The 14344-nt window shown below is 42.4% G+C and overlaps 1 protein-coding gene across 2 annotated transcripts in view; it reads left to right on the top strand.

The window, feature by feature from the left end:
- LOC116987382 (clustered mitochondria protein homolog) overlaps window positions 1-14344 on the top strand; it is a 60503-nt gene that overhangs the window by 22784 nt on the left and 23375 nt on the right. For both annotated transcript variants that reach the window (XM_033043378.1, XM_033043379.1), the window contains exons 10-12: window positions 1136-1830; window positions 8525-8613; window positions 12831-12935. In XM_033043378.1, the coding sequence (XP_032899269.1) occupies window positions 1136-1830; window positions 8525-8613; window positions 12831-12935 (889 nt within the window). The remainder of the gene's footprint in view (window positions 1-1135; window positions 1831-8524; window positions 8614-12830; window positions 12936-14344) is intronic.

Raw genomic sequence — 14344 nt, 5'->3', positions numbered from 1 at the left:
AAATTGTTTAGAGAAATATGGGCTAAAAACAGGCAAATGGGACTATCTTAGATGGAGCATCCTGGTCGGCATGGAATAGTTGGGCTCTTCTTCTTCTTATCGAGTCCACACACAGGATTAGAAGTTGTTCAGCCAGAGCTGAACACACCTCTCGGCATCTGCATACAATGGTGTCTGTCTTGTCGCTTCTTGTGCTTCTTGTGCGTGGTGGTGGAAAGATTGGTGGAAACAGGGCTGCGACGTGAACGCTCTTTCCTTGACCCCCATAGTTGGGCTGAAGGGCCTGTTTCCATGCTGTATGATTCATTTTGTGTAACTCAAACATTATTATTTCCTTTCCTCTCTTACTGAAGTTTGGTCACTCTTCAGTACAGACACTAGCTTTGGACCTCCTCTCAACTGGATCTGGGTCGTGAATGAGAATATAGCTTTTGTCAACTATTTGAAGACCCTGATATTCTTAAAGGCTTGTCCCACCAGCATGCGATAGTATGCGTCTAGCGCGATCAAATGTGGTAGCTTGAGGCGTAGGGCCTCGCGGGGCCGCTCCCACTTCGATCGGCAAAGGCATATGGAGTTGTGCGGAGCTGGTCCCGACATCGCGCGGGGCTCCAAAAATCTTGCACTGTCCAAAAATCCCGCGCAACAACGGCGTATCGGCCCGCAGCCGCATTGAGGCCGAATGCAGAGCCTCGACGGGCGTACGCAGCGTCTTGACATCGTACGCAGTGATTTGACGTCGTACGCAGCGTCTTGACGGCGTACGCCTAGCGCGTGCCGTTGCGTGATGACGTCACCGCCCAACGCCGTGCGACGTCCAAATTCAGTCGGCCCGTCTCCTGCCCAGCTGATTGGTGAGTATGATGTCGGGACCAGCCCCGCACAACTCCATACGCCTCTGCGGTTCGAATTGGGACCGGCCCCGTGAGGCCTCAAGCGACCAAGCCCTGGTGGGACAGGCCTTTTAGGCTTGAGGAGTTTCGTAAACTTGATTTAAACCTGCAGATGGGTTTTGTGTGGGGTATGTCACGCTCTCAGTGAGCTGAGCAAGTGCCCTCTGTTGCATTTCACAATGTGCCTCCGTCAGGTCTCGGCCAAACTAACCGATTAAGATGCTCTTTGTGTTTCTGACTAGGTGAGCAGTGATTTTGTGGCAGCCGCTATTTCTGGTGCGATGGCTGTGGTTGATGGGAGCATCATAGCCATCAATCCAGGAGAATACATCAAGATGCAGATGTTTGTCTGGAACAACATTTTCTTCAGCTTTGGCTTTGACATCCGGGAAAACTTTAAAGAATCCGGCGGGGACCATGCAGCCTATGCAGCGTCGAGCAGTGACTTGAAGGGGATACAGGCATACAGTGATGTGAATGTGGAAGGTCTGCACCTACTGGGGACTGTTATAGTAGATTACCGGGGTTACCGAGTGGTAGCGCAGTCCATTATCCCTGGAATTCTGGAGCAGGAGCAGGAACAGAATGTGGTTTATGGATCGATTGATTTTGGGAAAGATGTAACCTCTCATCATGAGTATGTCGGCCTGTTGCTAAAAGCCTCCAAACCCCTTCGGATTCAGAAGCACATGATTCTGAACGAAATGGACCAACCCATCATGTTGTGCTCATCTGTGGACTGCAAAGGGATTGTGGGCAATGATGGGCGACGCTATTTTCTCGACTTATTCCGGACATTCCCCCCAGATCTGAACTACCTGCCAATAGCCGGTGAAGAGTTGCACGGGGAATGTCAAAGATTGGGATTCCCCAAAGAATATCGCCATAAACTTTGCAGCGTACGGCCAGAATTGGTGGAGAATTTCATCCAATACAAGTAATGTTTCATATATAATTACACAATATAAGTAAAAGTAATGTGCATAGTATCACGATATACCACAGCGTAGAATCAAATCTTTTGGTCACTCTTTACTGTGCTTGTGCATTGTTCATGGACCAACAAGCCTCCCCCACTCCCGTTCTACTGCTTATCTTTTAACGCCCTTTAAGGTTTATTTATAAAACACCTTTTTAGCTCTCTTGATGTTACATCCTGTATTTTGTTTCCATCTACTATCCTCATCTACCAATTGCACTGTCATTTAACAATCACTTTGAGGTTGTACACAAAGTTTCTTTAGATAATTTTTTTTTTTTTTAATCATTCAAGAGTTTTCCTTTTTTATGTTTAATAAGATATTCTGTGATGAACTGCATTTTGTACATAGTAGCCTTTGATGTCTTGCAGTGTTCACGACACACATCCCAATTTCTTGTAGTCAGCAAGACTTAGTTTAGTCTAGTTTGGAGATACGCGCGGAAACAGGCTCTTCGGCCCACCGGGTCTGCACTGACCACTAACACTATCCTAACACACTAGGGACAATTTACATTTATAACAAGCCAATTAACCCACTAATCTGTATGTCTTGAGTGTGGGAGGAAACCGAAGATGTTGGAGAAAACCCACGCAGGTCACAGGGAGAACGTACAAACTCCGTACAGCCATCACCCATAGTCGGGATTGAACCCGGGTTTCTGGCGCTGAAAGACAGCAACTCTACCGCTGTGCCAACATAATGAAATGTATAAATAGGGGCCTGCGTTATAGGTAGGAGAATATTGGACTGGGATTGCAGCCTGTGGTTGCTCCAGTGCTCCTCTGCAATGGAGGTGATGGGTTCACTGCGCTAGCTATGTACACTGGGCAGAGAGGTGGCAACGTCTGAAGGGTGACTCGGTCGCAGGGAGCTGAGTACAGAGGCCTCACAGAGTTTTGCCGTTTGCCAAAAACATTGTTGAATGTATCCATTTTTAAAAGTCTCTGACATTCTGACCATTCAAGGTCACTTAAAAACATAACCAGTGTTGTTCCTCCGTTCAAGACGGGGAGTAGAGACAAACCTGGAAATTAACAGCCAGTGGGTCTTGCATCTGTGCTAAGGATAACCTTGGGGGAGATTCTTGGTGATAGGCTCTATTCTGGAAAGGCCTCGATGTATTAAGGTTCACCAGCAGGGCTTTGTGCTGGGAGGTCATGTCTTAGAAACTTGATTGAGATATTTTGAGGAGGCAACAAAGATGATTGAGGAGGGTAGGGCAATGGATATTGTATACGTAGATTTTGTAAAGCTTTGACCATGTCCACCATGGTAGGCCTCATCCAGACGATGAGGCACATGGGATCCATAGAGATTTGGTAGATTGGATTTGAAATTGGCTTGCCCATGGAAGACAGAGGGTAATGGTGAAGGGCGTTATTCTGACATAAGGTCTTTGACCAGTGGTGTTCCACAACAATCACTGCTTGGACCTCTGTGGTCCGTGATATATATATATTTAGACAAAATTGTCAGTGGACTGCGATCAGTTTGCAGATGACGCAAACATTGTCACTGTTATAGAAAGTTTGTCAGAGGAAACAGCAGGATGTAGATCAGTTGGAAGTAAGGGTTGAGAGATGTCAGATGGAAATTAATCTTGAAAACAAGAGGATCGTGAACAGCATTGATGTCCAAAGGGATTGCTGGATGCAAAATGCTGGAATAATTCAGCGGGTCAGGCAGCATCTCTGGAGAAAAGGAAATGTGACATTTCAGGCCGAAATCTGAAGAAGGTTCTGAACTTGAAACGTCACCTATTCCTTTTCTCCAGAATGCTGCCATTCGAGTATTTGTAGTTCTAGTCTCCCCATTACAGAAAGGAGGTGGAGACTTTGGAGATGGTACACATGAATTTATCAGGATGTTGCCTGGATTAGAGAGTATTTGCTATAAAGAGGTTGGACAGAATTGAATTGTTCTCCCTGGAGCAAGAGGTTAGAAGTCCATAAAATTATGGGCGGCATAGACAGGTAGATAGAGTCTTTTCTCCAAGGGGAAAATGACAAATATTACATGGCATATCACCAACATTTGAGGGGAAAGGTTTAAAGGAACTTTGAGGCAAACTTATTACACAGGGAATTGAGGATGCCAAGTGTGGTGCCAAGGGAAGTGGTGGAAGCAGATAGGACAGTCATTTTTAAGAGGGGTTGAGACAGAAACATGAGCAGGCAGGTATGGAGGTATATGGACCATGTGTAGGCAGATGTGCATTCTAAATTGGCATCATGGTTGGCATAGACATTGTGAGCCATAGGGCCTGTTCCTGTGCTGTTCTATAACATTTTCACTTCAATTGTACTAAAACACAACTAATCAGAAATAATTAACATGCTATGCTACAGCATACAATAGGAAGACGTGACTTCCCTTTTGTCAACTAAGGAGCAGTCCTGGAATCCCTAATTTGATCTCTTGGGTTTTGGATCCTTTGCCAGGGTTGAGGTGGTATTTGATCAGAGGACTGACTTCATTTTAAATGGCTCAAGGCCAGCACATCCATTCAAACCCACAGATTGCAGCCCGTCACAGTTATGTGTGTCTAAAAACCCCGGGCTACAGATTTGAATGTCACGCAAACATCAATAGCTCTCGGACGTAGAGTGTTTTAAAGGTCTGCTGCCAGCTCTGTAATGACACACAAGTAATTTGGGGAAGCAGCAAAATCTCTTACAATGCTTTTGCTTTTTCTCTTCTAAACACTGATTTTATATTCCTGCAGTCATTTCCTCTTCACTTCCAGATACCTCATCATTGACGAGTAAAAATTTTCTTGACCCCTTTTTCGATATTTAAAAAGAAATCCATGTGAACCACATCGGCTCAATTTTTTAAATCCTCGATTGATTCTCCAAATGTTTTGTTTCTTGCCACTTCTGGGTCATGGCTCCATCTGTCACAAGCTGACCTTCGGCACACGCCCCATGTAGCTCTCGACCTGTGTGAATGCACCCAACAACTGTGGGCAAGGGAACGGTGTATCCATGGGTCATAGCTTTAAGGTGAGAGGAGCAAAGTTTAAAGGAAATGTGTGGGGCACGTGTTTGACACATAGAATGGTGGGTGCCTGGAACGCACTGCCAGGGGGTGGTGGTGGAGGTTGAGGGAAATACGATCATTGCATTTAAGAGGCTTATGCATATGCAGGGAATGGAGGGATATGGATCGCATGCAGGCAGAGATTAGTTTAACCTGGCATGTTTGGCACAGACAATGTGGGCTGAAGGGCCTGTTCCTGTTTTATGTTCTTTGGTCTGGACATATGAAATCTACATTTTCTATAAGGACAATGATTATTGGCCAAATTGTAAAATTATCACCTCTGACTCCCTCCAAGAACACCACAAGACATAGAAGCGGAATTAGGTCATTCAGCCCACCGAGTCTGCTCTGCCATTTGATCATGGCTGATCTATTTTTCCCGTCGACTCCATTCTCCTGTCTACTCCTTGTAACCTTTGACACCCTTAATAATCAAGAACCTAAATCTCTGCTTTAAAAATACCAAATGACTTGGTCTCCACAGGCATCTGTGCAAATGAATTCCACAGATTTGCCACCCTTTAGTTAATGAGATTCCTCCTTGTCTCCATTTTAACTTTGCATGGGATCGATCCTGAACTTCATTGCCATCTGTGATACACTTGCATATTCTGTGACTGCAAGAATTTCCTCTGGGTGCCCCATAGTTTGATTGAGTCCTAAAGGTGAGCTGGGTGTTGGGTTAATTGGTTTGTATGAATTGCCCAGAGTCGAGGAGTGGTAGGACAGCCAGGGACAGGTCACAGAGGATGTGTTGTGAAGAAATGAGTGGGGCAATGGGGTTGTGGGTGTTTCTGAGAATCAGCATTGACTCACTGGCCAAAGAGCAGACACATTGTCACAAGGAAAGACAAAATAATCGGTTTATATGTAGCATCCATCCCACCATTGATTGCAAAGCCACATTAAAATGTCCCCCCCGCCGTCAAACTGGTATTGCACGTAACTGGAGGGATTTCCTCCTCATTGCACGTACTGCTGAATAAGCATCTGCTGGGACATGTGCAAGCACACTCTGCCCTGGAAGGTCCTCCTTGGCTTAATGTTTACCCTCTTTCCTTTCCACATATAGGCTGTGGGCCGAGCATCAAAAATGTGTCTAGAAATCAGTTTTTGTGACCCAAGTCACCAAACTACATGAAAATCTCCACAGATTTAGATGAAATATAATTGAGAAGGAAGTCATAACTCGTCATTGCCGAAAGTTGCACATTAATTAATTAAACTAATTAGAAAATGAGATCGGGAAAGTAAGCGCCATCTATTGGCGAATGCCCATATTACACGATGGGCAGCCTATTTCCGTGTTGCATCCATTTAAACTATATATCATTATACCTATATATATTCCAGATAGTAATATAGGTATAATAATATAATATATATATAATAATATAATAGTATAATATAATATATTATTATACCTATATATATTCCAGATAGTAATATAGATATAATAATATAATATATATATAATAATATAATATAATATATTATTATAACTATATCTATTCCAGATAGTAATATAGGTATAATAATATTATTTATTATTATACCTATATATATTCCAGATAGATATATTCCTCCGTTTTCCTGGAAACGGCCGCTACGGACGGCACTATGTACACCCCCCCCCCCCCCCACCCCCGCCCGCGGAGAAGATCCACGGCTCCGCGTTTGCGAATCGGCCGCTTTTTAATTGAGAAGCTGAAAAGCTTCACTATGTTAAATACATAGGCCCCGCGATCGGAGCACCTTTTCCCGGTATGTTATCGCAGGCAGCTCCGAGATTAGATGATTAAGACTTATTACTCTACAACAAGCTGGCATTAGTGAAAATGTTTAATTTACCTTGTTATTGATATACTGTATATAGTTTAGGCCCTCAACTTCATGAATGAATGAATGAGTGAGTGAATGAATGAATGAATTGAATTGAATTGAATTTCCTTTATTGTCATTCAGACCTTTCAGTCTGAATGAAATTTTGCGAATGAGCGAATGAATGAGTGTATGAGTGAGTGAATGAATGAGTGAAGGAATGAATGAATGAAGGAATGAATGAGTGAGTGAGTGAGTGAGTGAATGAAGGAATGAATGAAGGAATGAATGAGTGAGTGAATGAAGGAATGAGGGAGTGAATGAATGAGTGAGTGAATGAATGAGTGAGTGAGTGAATGAGTGAATGTACAGCCTCCAAATCTCATTTTTTCACATTATAAAGAGTGCAATTAAATTAATTAAAGTCCATACAGATTAATTTTCATAAATTCAGACTTTAGATCTTACCTTTCAGTTTGAGTTGATTCACAAAGTTTCACAACTTTGTGCTCAGCAGGGACTTTGCTTTCAAGACTTTCTTCCACTTCTATCCACTTAGCTGCACATTTTTCAGACTTCTTAATGCTTTTCGCACTAAATTCAATTACCCTGCTGCAAGTTTCCACGACAAAGAACCTTCATCGGAATCTCCAGTAAAACAGGCATCAGTGAAGCCCTCTCAGCTATGATGTATGCTAGCCTGAAACAAAGCGCGTGATTGGCCAACTGGCAGACAACTCAATGTTAAACGTGCTTTGATTGGACTAAAAAATACCCAACATTTTTCCGTTTTTTCTCTTAATTTAATAAAAAATGTGCAAGTCTTGTTCATGACGAGTTTCAGGGGTGATTTATATAATTTTTTTACACAATATGTGAACATTTCATGTAGTTCTGTGACTTGGGTCACGAAACACTGGAATAAAGCTCCTCGGCCCACAGCCTAATGAGGCTTTGAACTTTGGTTCCAGTGGTGGTAGACCATAATTTAAGCATGGAGACCTTGATTTATTTAAAGGTACAAGTACGGCATACAAACAATTCTAGCTGCAAGAACAGAAATTCTGTATCGTTGGGGTGTATTTACTACATAAAAACTTTGGAGCAGATCCTGGCTAAATATAAAGGGCAACTACTATTCCTGAAACCTGTGCCAGAATTGGTTAAATGTAGGCAAACTATGTCAGTCTGACTGCAATCACACTGACTGATCATGAACTTTTTCAAAGGGGTCCATTGATTTTAAGCTATTTTCCTTTTTGCTGCATTTAATTTCCCAGTGTGTTTAAAATTGAAAGAGAGAGGTTTAGTACATGAATTGCTCCCACATCCCATGTGAGGAACATCTGATAGCCCCATGTCTCTGTCAGCTGTTCTAAGCAATCGGGTCGCATGCATCCATGAGCTGCTGTGGGTGGACTAGCAGACCTGGCCACTGAGCCCAGCTTTTGCCATCCTTCACCTCCATCACAGACCACTGGTCCTCCATGAGGCAGTCTCCACTGGTGCAGAACAAGTGTGGATGTGACACATTTGGTTAAATGGTACTTTATTGGTCACATGTACCGAGGTACAGTGAAATTCATTTTTGCATACAGTTCCGGACAAGTATTGTGCAACATATTATTGCGCTGTTCATCGTTTGCGCCAAATCGTGGGCGCCAAATCATATTTAAATATTGAATTTGCATCTCACAGTTTTGTAGACTTGGAAGGCTGTAATAGTGTCGCTGCTAACCCACTTGTTGCTCGTGTTTCGTTGGATTGTTTTTTGTTCTTTAGGAACATACAGTTTTCAGAGCTCTTGAAGGAGAAAATGCGCAGAAGAAAGAGTTTAATGGAGGATGGAGAGGGCACAACAGAAACCAATGGTAAGGGAGTTCAGTGTTTGCAAAAGTTAGTTATTGGTGTGGTTTCAATGGTAGCTGGGGAATTTTGGAGTGATATCGAGACGATACATAGACTGGTAGGGAGGAAGTGCGAGTGAAATCTGAATTTTCAGGAAGTGTCAGTCCGAGGTCACAATTCTGGAACTGCATTGAAATCAGTTTTGCACAGCAAAGGACACCTGGATAAGGTAGGTTTTGTTATTCAAAATTGACTTAATAAGAGAGGATATTGGAGAAAAATGCCTTTCTTTACAGACTGCACTTAAAGCATTTCTACTATTCATTCAGATATGAATAAGCAAACAAATAATTCACCGGATTTGATGACTGTAGCATGGTACTGTGACACACTTCTCCCTTTCATAAGATTTCATAAATCATAGGAGCGGAATTAGGCCTTTTGGCCCATTGAGTCCACTCCGCCATTGAATCATGGCTGATCCATCTTTCCCTCTCAACCACATTCTCCTGCCTTTTTCCCATAATCTTTGACACCCTAATGTCCCTGTCCCACTTAGGAAACCTGAACGGAAACCTCTGGAGACTTTGCACCCCACCCAAGGTTTCCGTGTGGTTCCCGGAGGTTTTTGTCAGTCTCACTAATGGTCGAAAGTGGTTTCCGCTTCTTCTATGTTCCGGCGATTCAAAAAATTAAAAACCAGCCGCAATAAAAATAGGTTGCTGTTTTAAAAATTGGTAATTTTTTAGTCGAAGGTGGTTGCTGGAGGTTGACCTTCCACTACCTACAACCTCCGGCAACCACCTTCAACTAGCATCGCAACCAGCTTCGACTAAAAAATTACCGATTTTTAAAACGGCAACCTATTTTTAGTCACGGCCGGTTTTGAATTTTTTGAAATAATCGCCGGAACAGAGAAGAAGCGGAAACCACTTTCGACCATTAGGGAGACTGACAAAAACCTCCGGGAACCGCACGGAAACCTTGGGTGGGGCGCAAAGTCTCCAGAGGTTTCCGTTCAGGTTTCCTAAGTGGGACAGGGGCATTACTATTCAAGAACCTGTCAATCTCCGCTTTAAAAATACCCAATGACTTGGCCTCCAGAGGCGTCTGTTGCAATGAATTCCACCCTCTGGATAAAGAAATTCCTCCTCTACTCCTTTCTAAAGGTACGTCCTTTTATTCAGAAGGTCCTGATGAAGGTCCAAATCCTGCTCCAGCACTTGCAGAAATAATCACAGCTGACCTATCAATGCAACAAAAGGTGTGAGACAATGTTATAGTTAGTGTTTCCATTCCTGAAGCTTTGTCAGTCTGCTTGGCACCATCCAGCCAAGAACAAAAATGTCCAGAGCTGGCCAACATGCAGACAAATTAATGTCATTTATCTTGCTTGCTGTTCAGAGGAGTTTACCATGCGCAAATCAACAGTTAATCTTGCCCATAAAATGCGTGAATGCACTGCAAAGAAAGCAAGCTCTTTATCATTATGATGAAAAGATAATTTCGGATATGTGTTGCATTGTGGAGTAATGCTGTGACAGTTTTGTAATTGTTTAAAACAACATGCATAAATTGCAGATGACAAACATTGGGAAACCTGTCTGGTTGGCACGCTTGGTTCGGGAGCACTCTGTCTTAAAAAGGTTGCTGCAAGGCATAAAAGGGAACAATGCACTGAGAATGGATTAAACGGATTGATCATTAGTCTGAATGTATATTTTTCTGCAGCCACCCATACTCGGCACGAACGTGTCAAGGGAAAGCGACCGCATTCTGTGGAACAATTTGCTCAAGCAGTGTACATCAGCATGCTGCTGTGCAGTTACTGTTTCATTGTGACCCAAGCCTTCATCCACATTTTGGTTTTAGGTGAAGTTTCGAAGTTGAACAATAGAAGACAGATGCTGAAGGAGCTGGGGGTTGTTTTTAATGCCTTCAGGCCTGAGGGTCACTAAAAATGCCCAGTCATCACTGCCCATCTCTCATTGCTTTGCAACCAAATGGCTTTCTAGACCACCAGGATAGGTTTGGTGGGCTTCCTCCTCTGAAGAATATTTATGAACATTGTGGGTTTTGAGGTTATTATGAGGTCAACATTACTAATGATATTTTAAACAAATCCCAGATTACTCACAGATTTTCCACAGATGCCATGGTGGGATTTGAACATTAACCTCTGCGTTATTACTGCAGGCCTCTGGATTAGCAGTCCGGTGACCGCCCACTGTGGCATTTCTCTGCATTAGAAGCTGTTCTCAGTGAAGCCCATAGCTGGGGATGCTGAGGATAGTCCTGATGAAATGCACTATTCTTGTTGGATAATGGCCACAATATTATCTGTGAACACTTTGTAAATGAGCACTAATTGAATAGCGCTCCTTTTTTGTGCTGAATGACATGGGGTTCATATGACAAAGGGCACTGTTTCCTACAGGGATAATGGTGCTTGGTCATTGTGTTTCATTCAGTCAATGACTCTCAACAAACATTGCACTTGGAAAGTGAACACTGATGGGACTTGGCAGGTCAGGCATGAAAACATTGCACTAGTTTATGCTGGTCTTAGCTCATTGTCTGTGGCCTCCGCCTGTCGGCACTTGCTGTTCCAGGTGCAGAGCCCTGGGCAAGCTGATCCTCAGCATCAATGGGGATTTGGCAAAGTCCATTCTGTCTTTGGGCAGCATGTCGAGAGGCTCCACTCCAATTGTCAAAAGCTGGTTAAAAAATGCTTTCCAAATTTTTAAATAGACCTTTTAATGTTTAAAGAGTGAATTTTAGAATGTGTAAAGACTATTAAAACATTAGAGAAACTTCAGACTGATCTCGACTGAAAGGTCACCCATTCTGTCTCTCCAGAGATGCTGCCTGGCCCACTGAGTTACTCCAGCATTTTGTGTCTATCTTCAGTTTAAACCAGCATCTGCAGTTGCTTCCCACACAGATGATATCACTGACAGGAATCCACAACCAGCGACTTGGCTCTATATGTTACGATAGTCAATACAACAAAGATAGAAACGTGCCTAATCCTGACATTTAAGCAGTGCACTTAGAAGCCACAGCTGGATGTGCATCCCTGGTTCTGTAGAGATACATAAAATCGTGAACAGGTCAGGAACAAGTCCAGAGATGGGGAGAAAAATACAATAAAATGTAAGGACTAAATCGCAGCAAAATGGAACTTGCGCAAAATAAATACTGTCATTGCAATTTCTGAAGCTTCCTATAGCATGTGTATCCAGGAATAGAGTGAAGCAATCCAAATAACAAGCCTCGTATTCACGGTGAAGCCTTGCTTGGGTTTATTTAGTTTAACTTGTAGCCATGTTTTACTAATTCAGATATGCAAAGATCAGTCATTGGTGTCCCTGCCACCTTCTTAAAGAGCCACATTCCTGCTGTATATCCTACCAGATATATCCAAGGACACTGAGAAGCTGAAGAGGAAATTGCCCTGGCTGAGAGTTACGAGTCATCATGAGGTGCTGGAAGACTCTGACTCAATAACTATGGGTGTAGCAAAAGTGACCACTCGATTTCCAAACTTTCCCTGAAGTTTTGATAATTCAAGGATTTTTTTTCTCAAAGGTGCAATAAAAAAAATCCAAGAGAAAATCCTTTTGGAGGATTTAGGAAAGACTGCTTTTTGTTGAAGGTTTTCGTATAATAGTTGCTACTAGATTCTATTTGGAGAAAATGGTTTGTTTAATGAAACAGAGTGGTTGGAGATGGGAAGTGGTGTGGTAAACCCATCAGGGATGCACTCTGACAGAATTGGCAGCCCTCTGTACACATGGCTCAGTGGGCAGTTATTCACCATGCTTGCCACCATCAGTATTGGACTGTCTACTGACTAATCAGAATAATCTGTCACTTTGCAACCGAGCCTGTCATGAAACACACACCACAAGGCACTTCGACCAGAAACGTCACCCATTCCTTCTCCCAGGGGTGCTGCCTGTCCTGCTGAGTTACTCCAGCATTTTGTGTCTACCACAAGGCACTTCCCTTTCTCAGACTGCATGAGTGTCTTTTTTACCTACAATCTTTTAATGGAAACTTCACACCAAAGTGGAGAATGCTATTTTTTGTTTTCAGTTTGCCTTCTCTAACCTATATTTAATTGTCTTTTTAATCTTTCTTAAATTGTGTTTGGGGTGCATTGAGGCTTGTGATGTCTGAAAACCCTCTCCTAATGTACAGAAGTCTTTAACCTTTTTCTTCTTCTTCTTCACAGATTATATAAGTGATGCTGAAGTGTTGAGGGCTACATGTCAGGAGGCGGGCTCCATCAATGAAGGCATCTTTGACATTCGTTTCAATCTAAACGTGTATGCCCCAGGTAATGTACAGCATTTGAGCCACAGATATTTATTACTAAAACATGACAAAATATTGGGATAAACCAGTGGCTGAAAGGAGTATTGAAGAGTTTATGATATTGCAGGTTTTTGCTGTTAATTTCCATTCTTCAATAAATCTTTAATATATTCCAAACAAACCTTATTGCAGGGGGATTAGATTTTTATTTTTTTTGGATCATATTCTAAACTTGGATTAACTCACTGGTATTTGGTGTAGAATTATCACTGAATCTCCACATTTAGAACCAAAGTTTTCCTTTATTCAGTTGGGTACACGACTTGGCGATATTTTGGGCCATCTAGCACAATATTCCACAACGTATATTGTGCCTAATTGTGCATCTAGGCATGAAAAATATTACCACATTTGCCACAAATGAAGTGGGTGGTAGGTTCACCAGAGAAAGTTTTCAGTTGTAATGATGGTTTAAAAAAAAAGCATTTCTACTTCTAATTTCAACTGTGCTCCTCCATAAAACATTCTGAAAATGTTATACCATGTTGTGAGCTTCTTTCATGGTCCACTGTGTCACTATAATGTATTTGGCACATTCTCTGCCTCTTCAAAATAAATATATGGATGTTCATTGTAATTCTTCATTATTTTGAACAAATATTTCTACTTTTTAATCCAATGTGTGTTCCCATCTTTATTTCCATCTTTTATTTTGAAAACAAGTTTAAAAAATTCATTAAAAAGCCATGGGACAACTTCATTACAGATGGATGTCAAGTCATCTTGGTTACATTAATAGACAGAAAGTGTTGGCGTAACCAGCAGATCCTTGTTTCTACCTTGGTACCATTGATATTGCAGGATATCAGGGATGGTGCCTGCCACCAGTTATCATTGGAGAAGACAGATCCAGGTTGAGAAATTGCTACGGGCAGGATTCACACTGTTGACCACAAAACCCAGACACTTTTTAGAAAGCGGGTGAGAGTTGAGTCAAAGTTTAGACTTTAGAGATACAGCATGGAAACGGGCCCTCCGGCACGCTGAATCCGTGCCAACCAGCGATCACCACGTACACTCGCACTATGCTACACACGAGGGACAATTTACAAAAATCAATCAACTTACAAACCTGCATATCTTTGGGATGTGGGAGGAAACCGGTGCACCTGGAGAAAACCCACACAGTCACAGTAAGAATGCAAACTCCCTACAGACAACACCCATTGTCAGGTTCGAACCCAGGTCTCTGTTGTTGTAAGCTCAGTTGAAAGTTGAAATTTTTTTTTTAGAATAAGTAGGTACCGCAACAGAATGTTGCTGATTGTTGGTGCTTCCAGACTAAGGTGAAAGTGAGTAGCATACAGGTGCCCCCTGGGTGGGAAGGGTTTGTGTTTCCAGAAAATGGCCAGTATGGTGTTTTTTCTCCAA

This window comes from Amblyraja radiata, chromosome 25 (genome assembly GCF_010909765.2).
Source record: "Amblyraja radiata isolate CabotCenter1 chromosome 25, sAmbRad1.1.pri, whole genome shotgun sequence".
Taxonomy (NCBI): Eukaryota; Metazoa; Chordata; class Chondrichthyes; order Rajiformes; family Rajidae; genus Amblyraja; species Amblyraja radiata.
The sequence above is the reverse complement of the archived record's forward strand: the minus strand, read 5'-3'. Positions and strand labels throughout refer to the sequence as shown.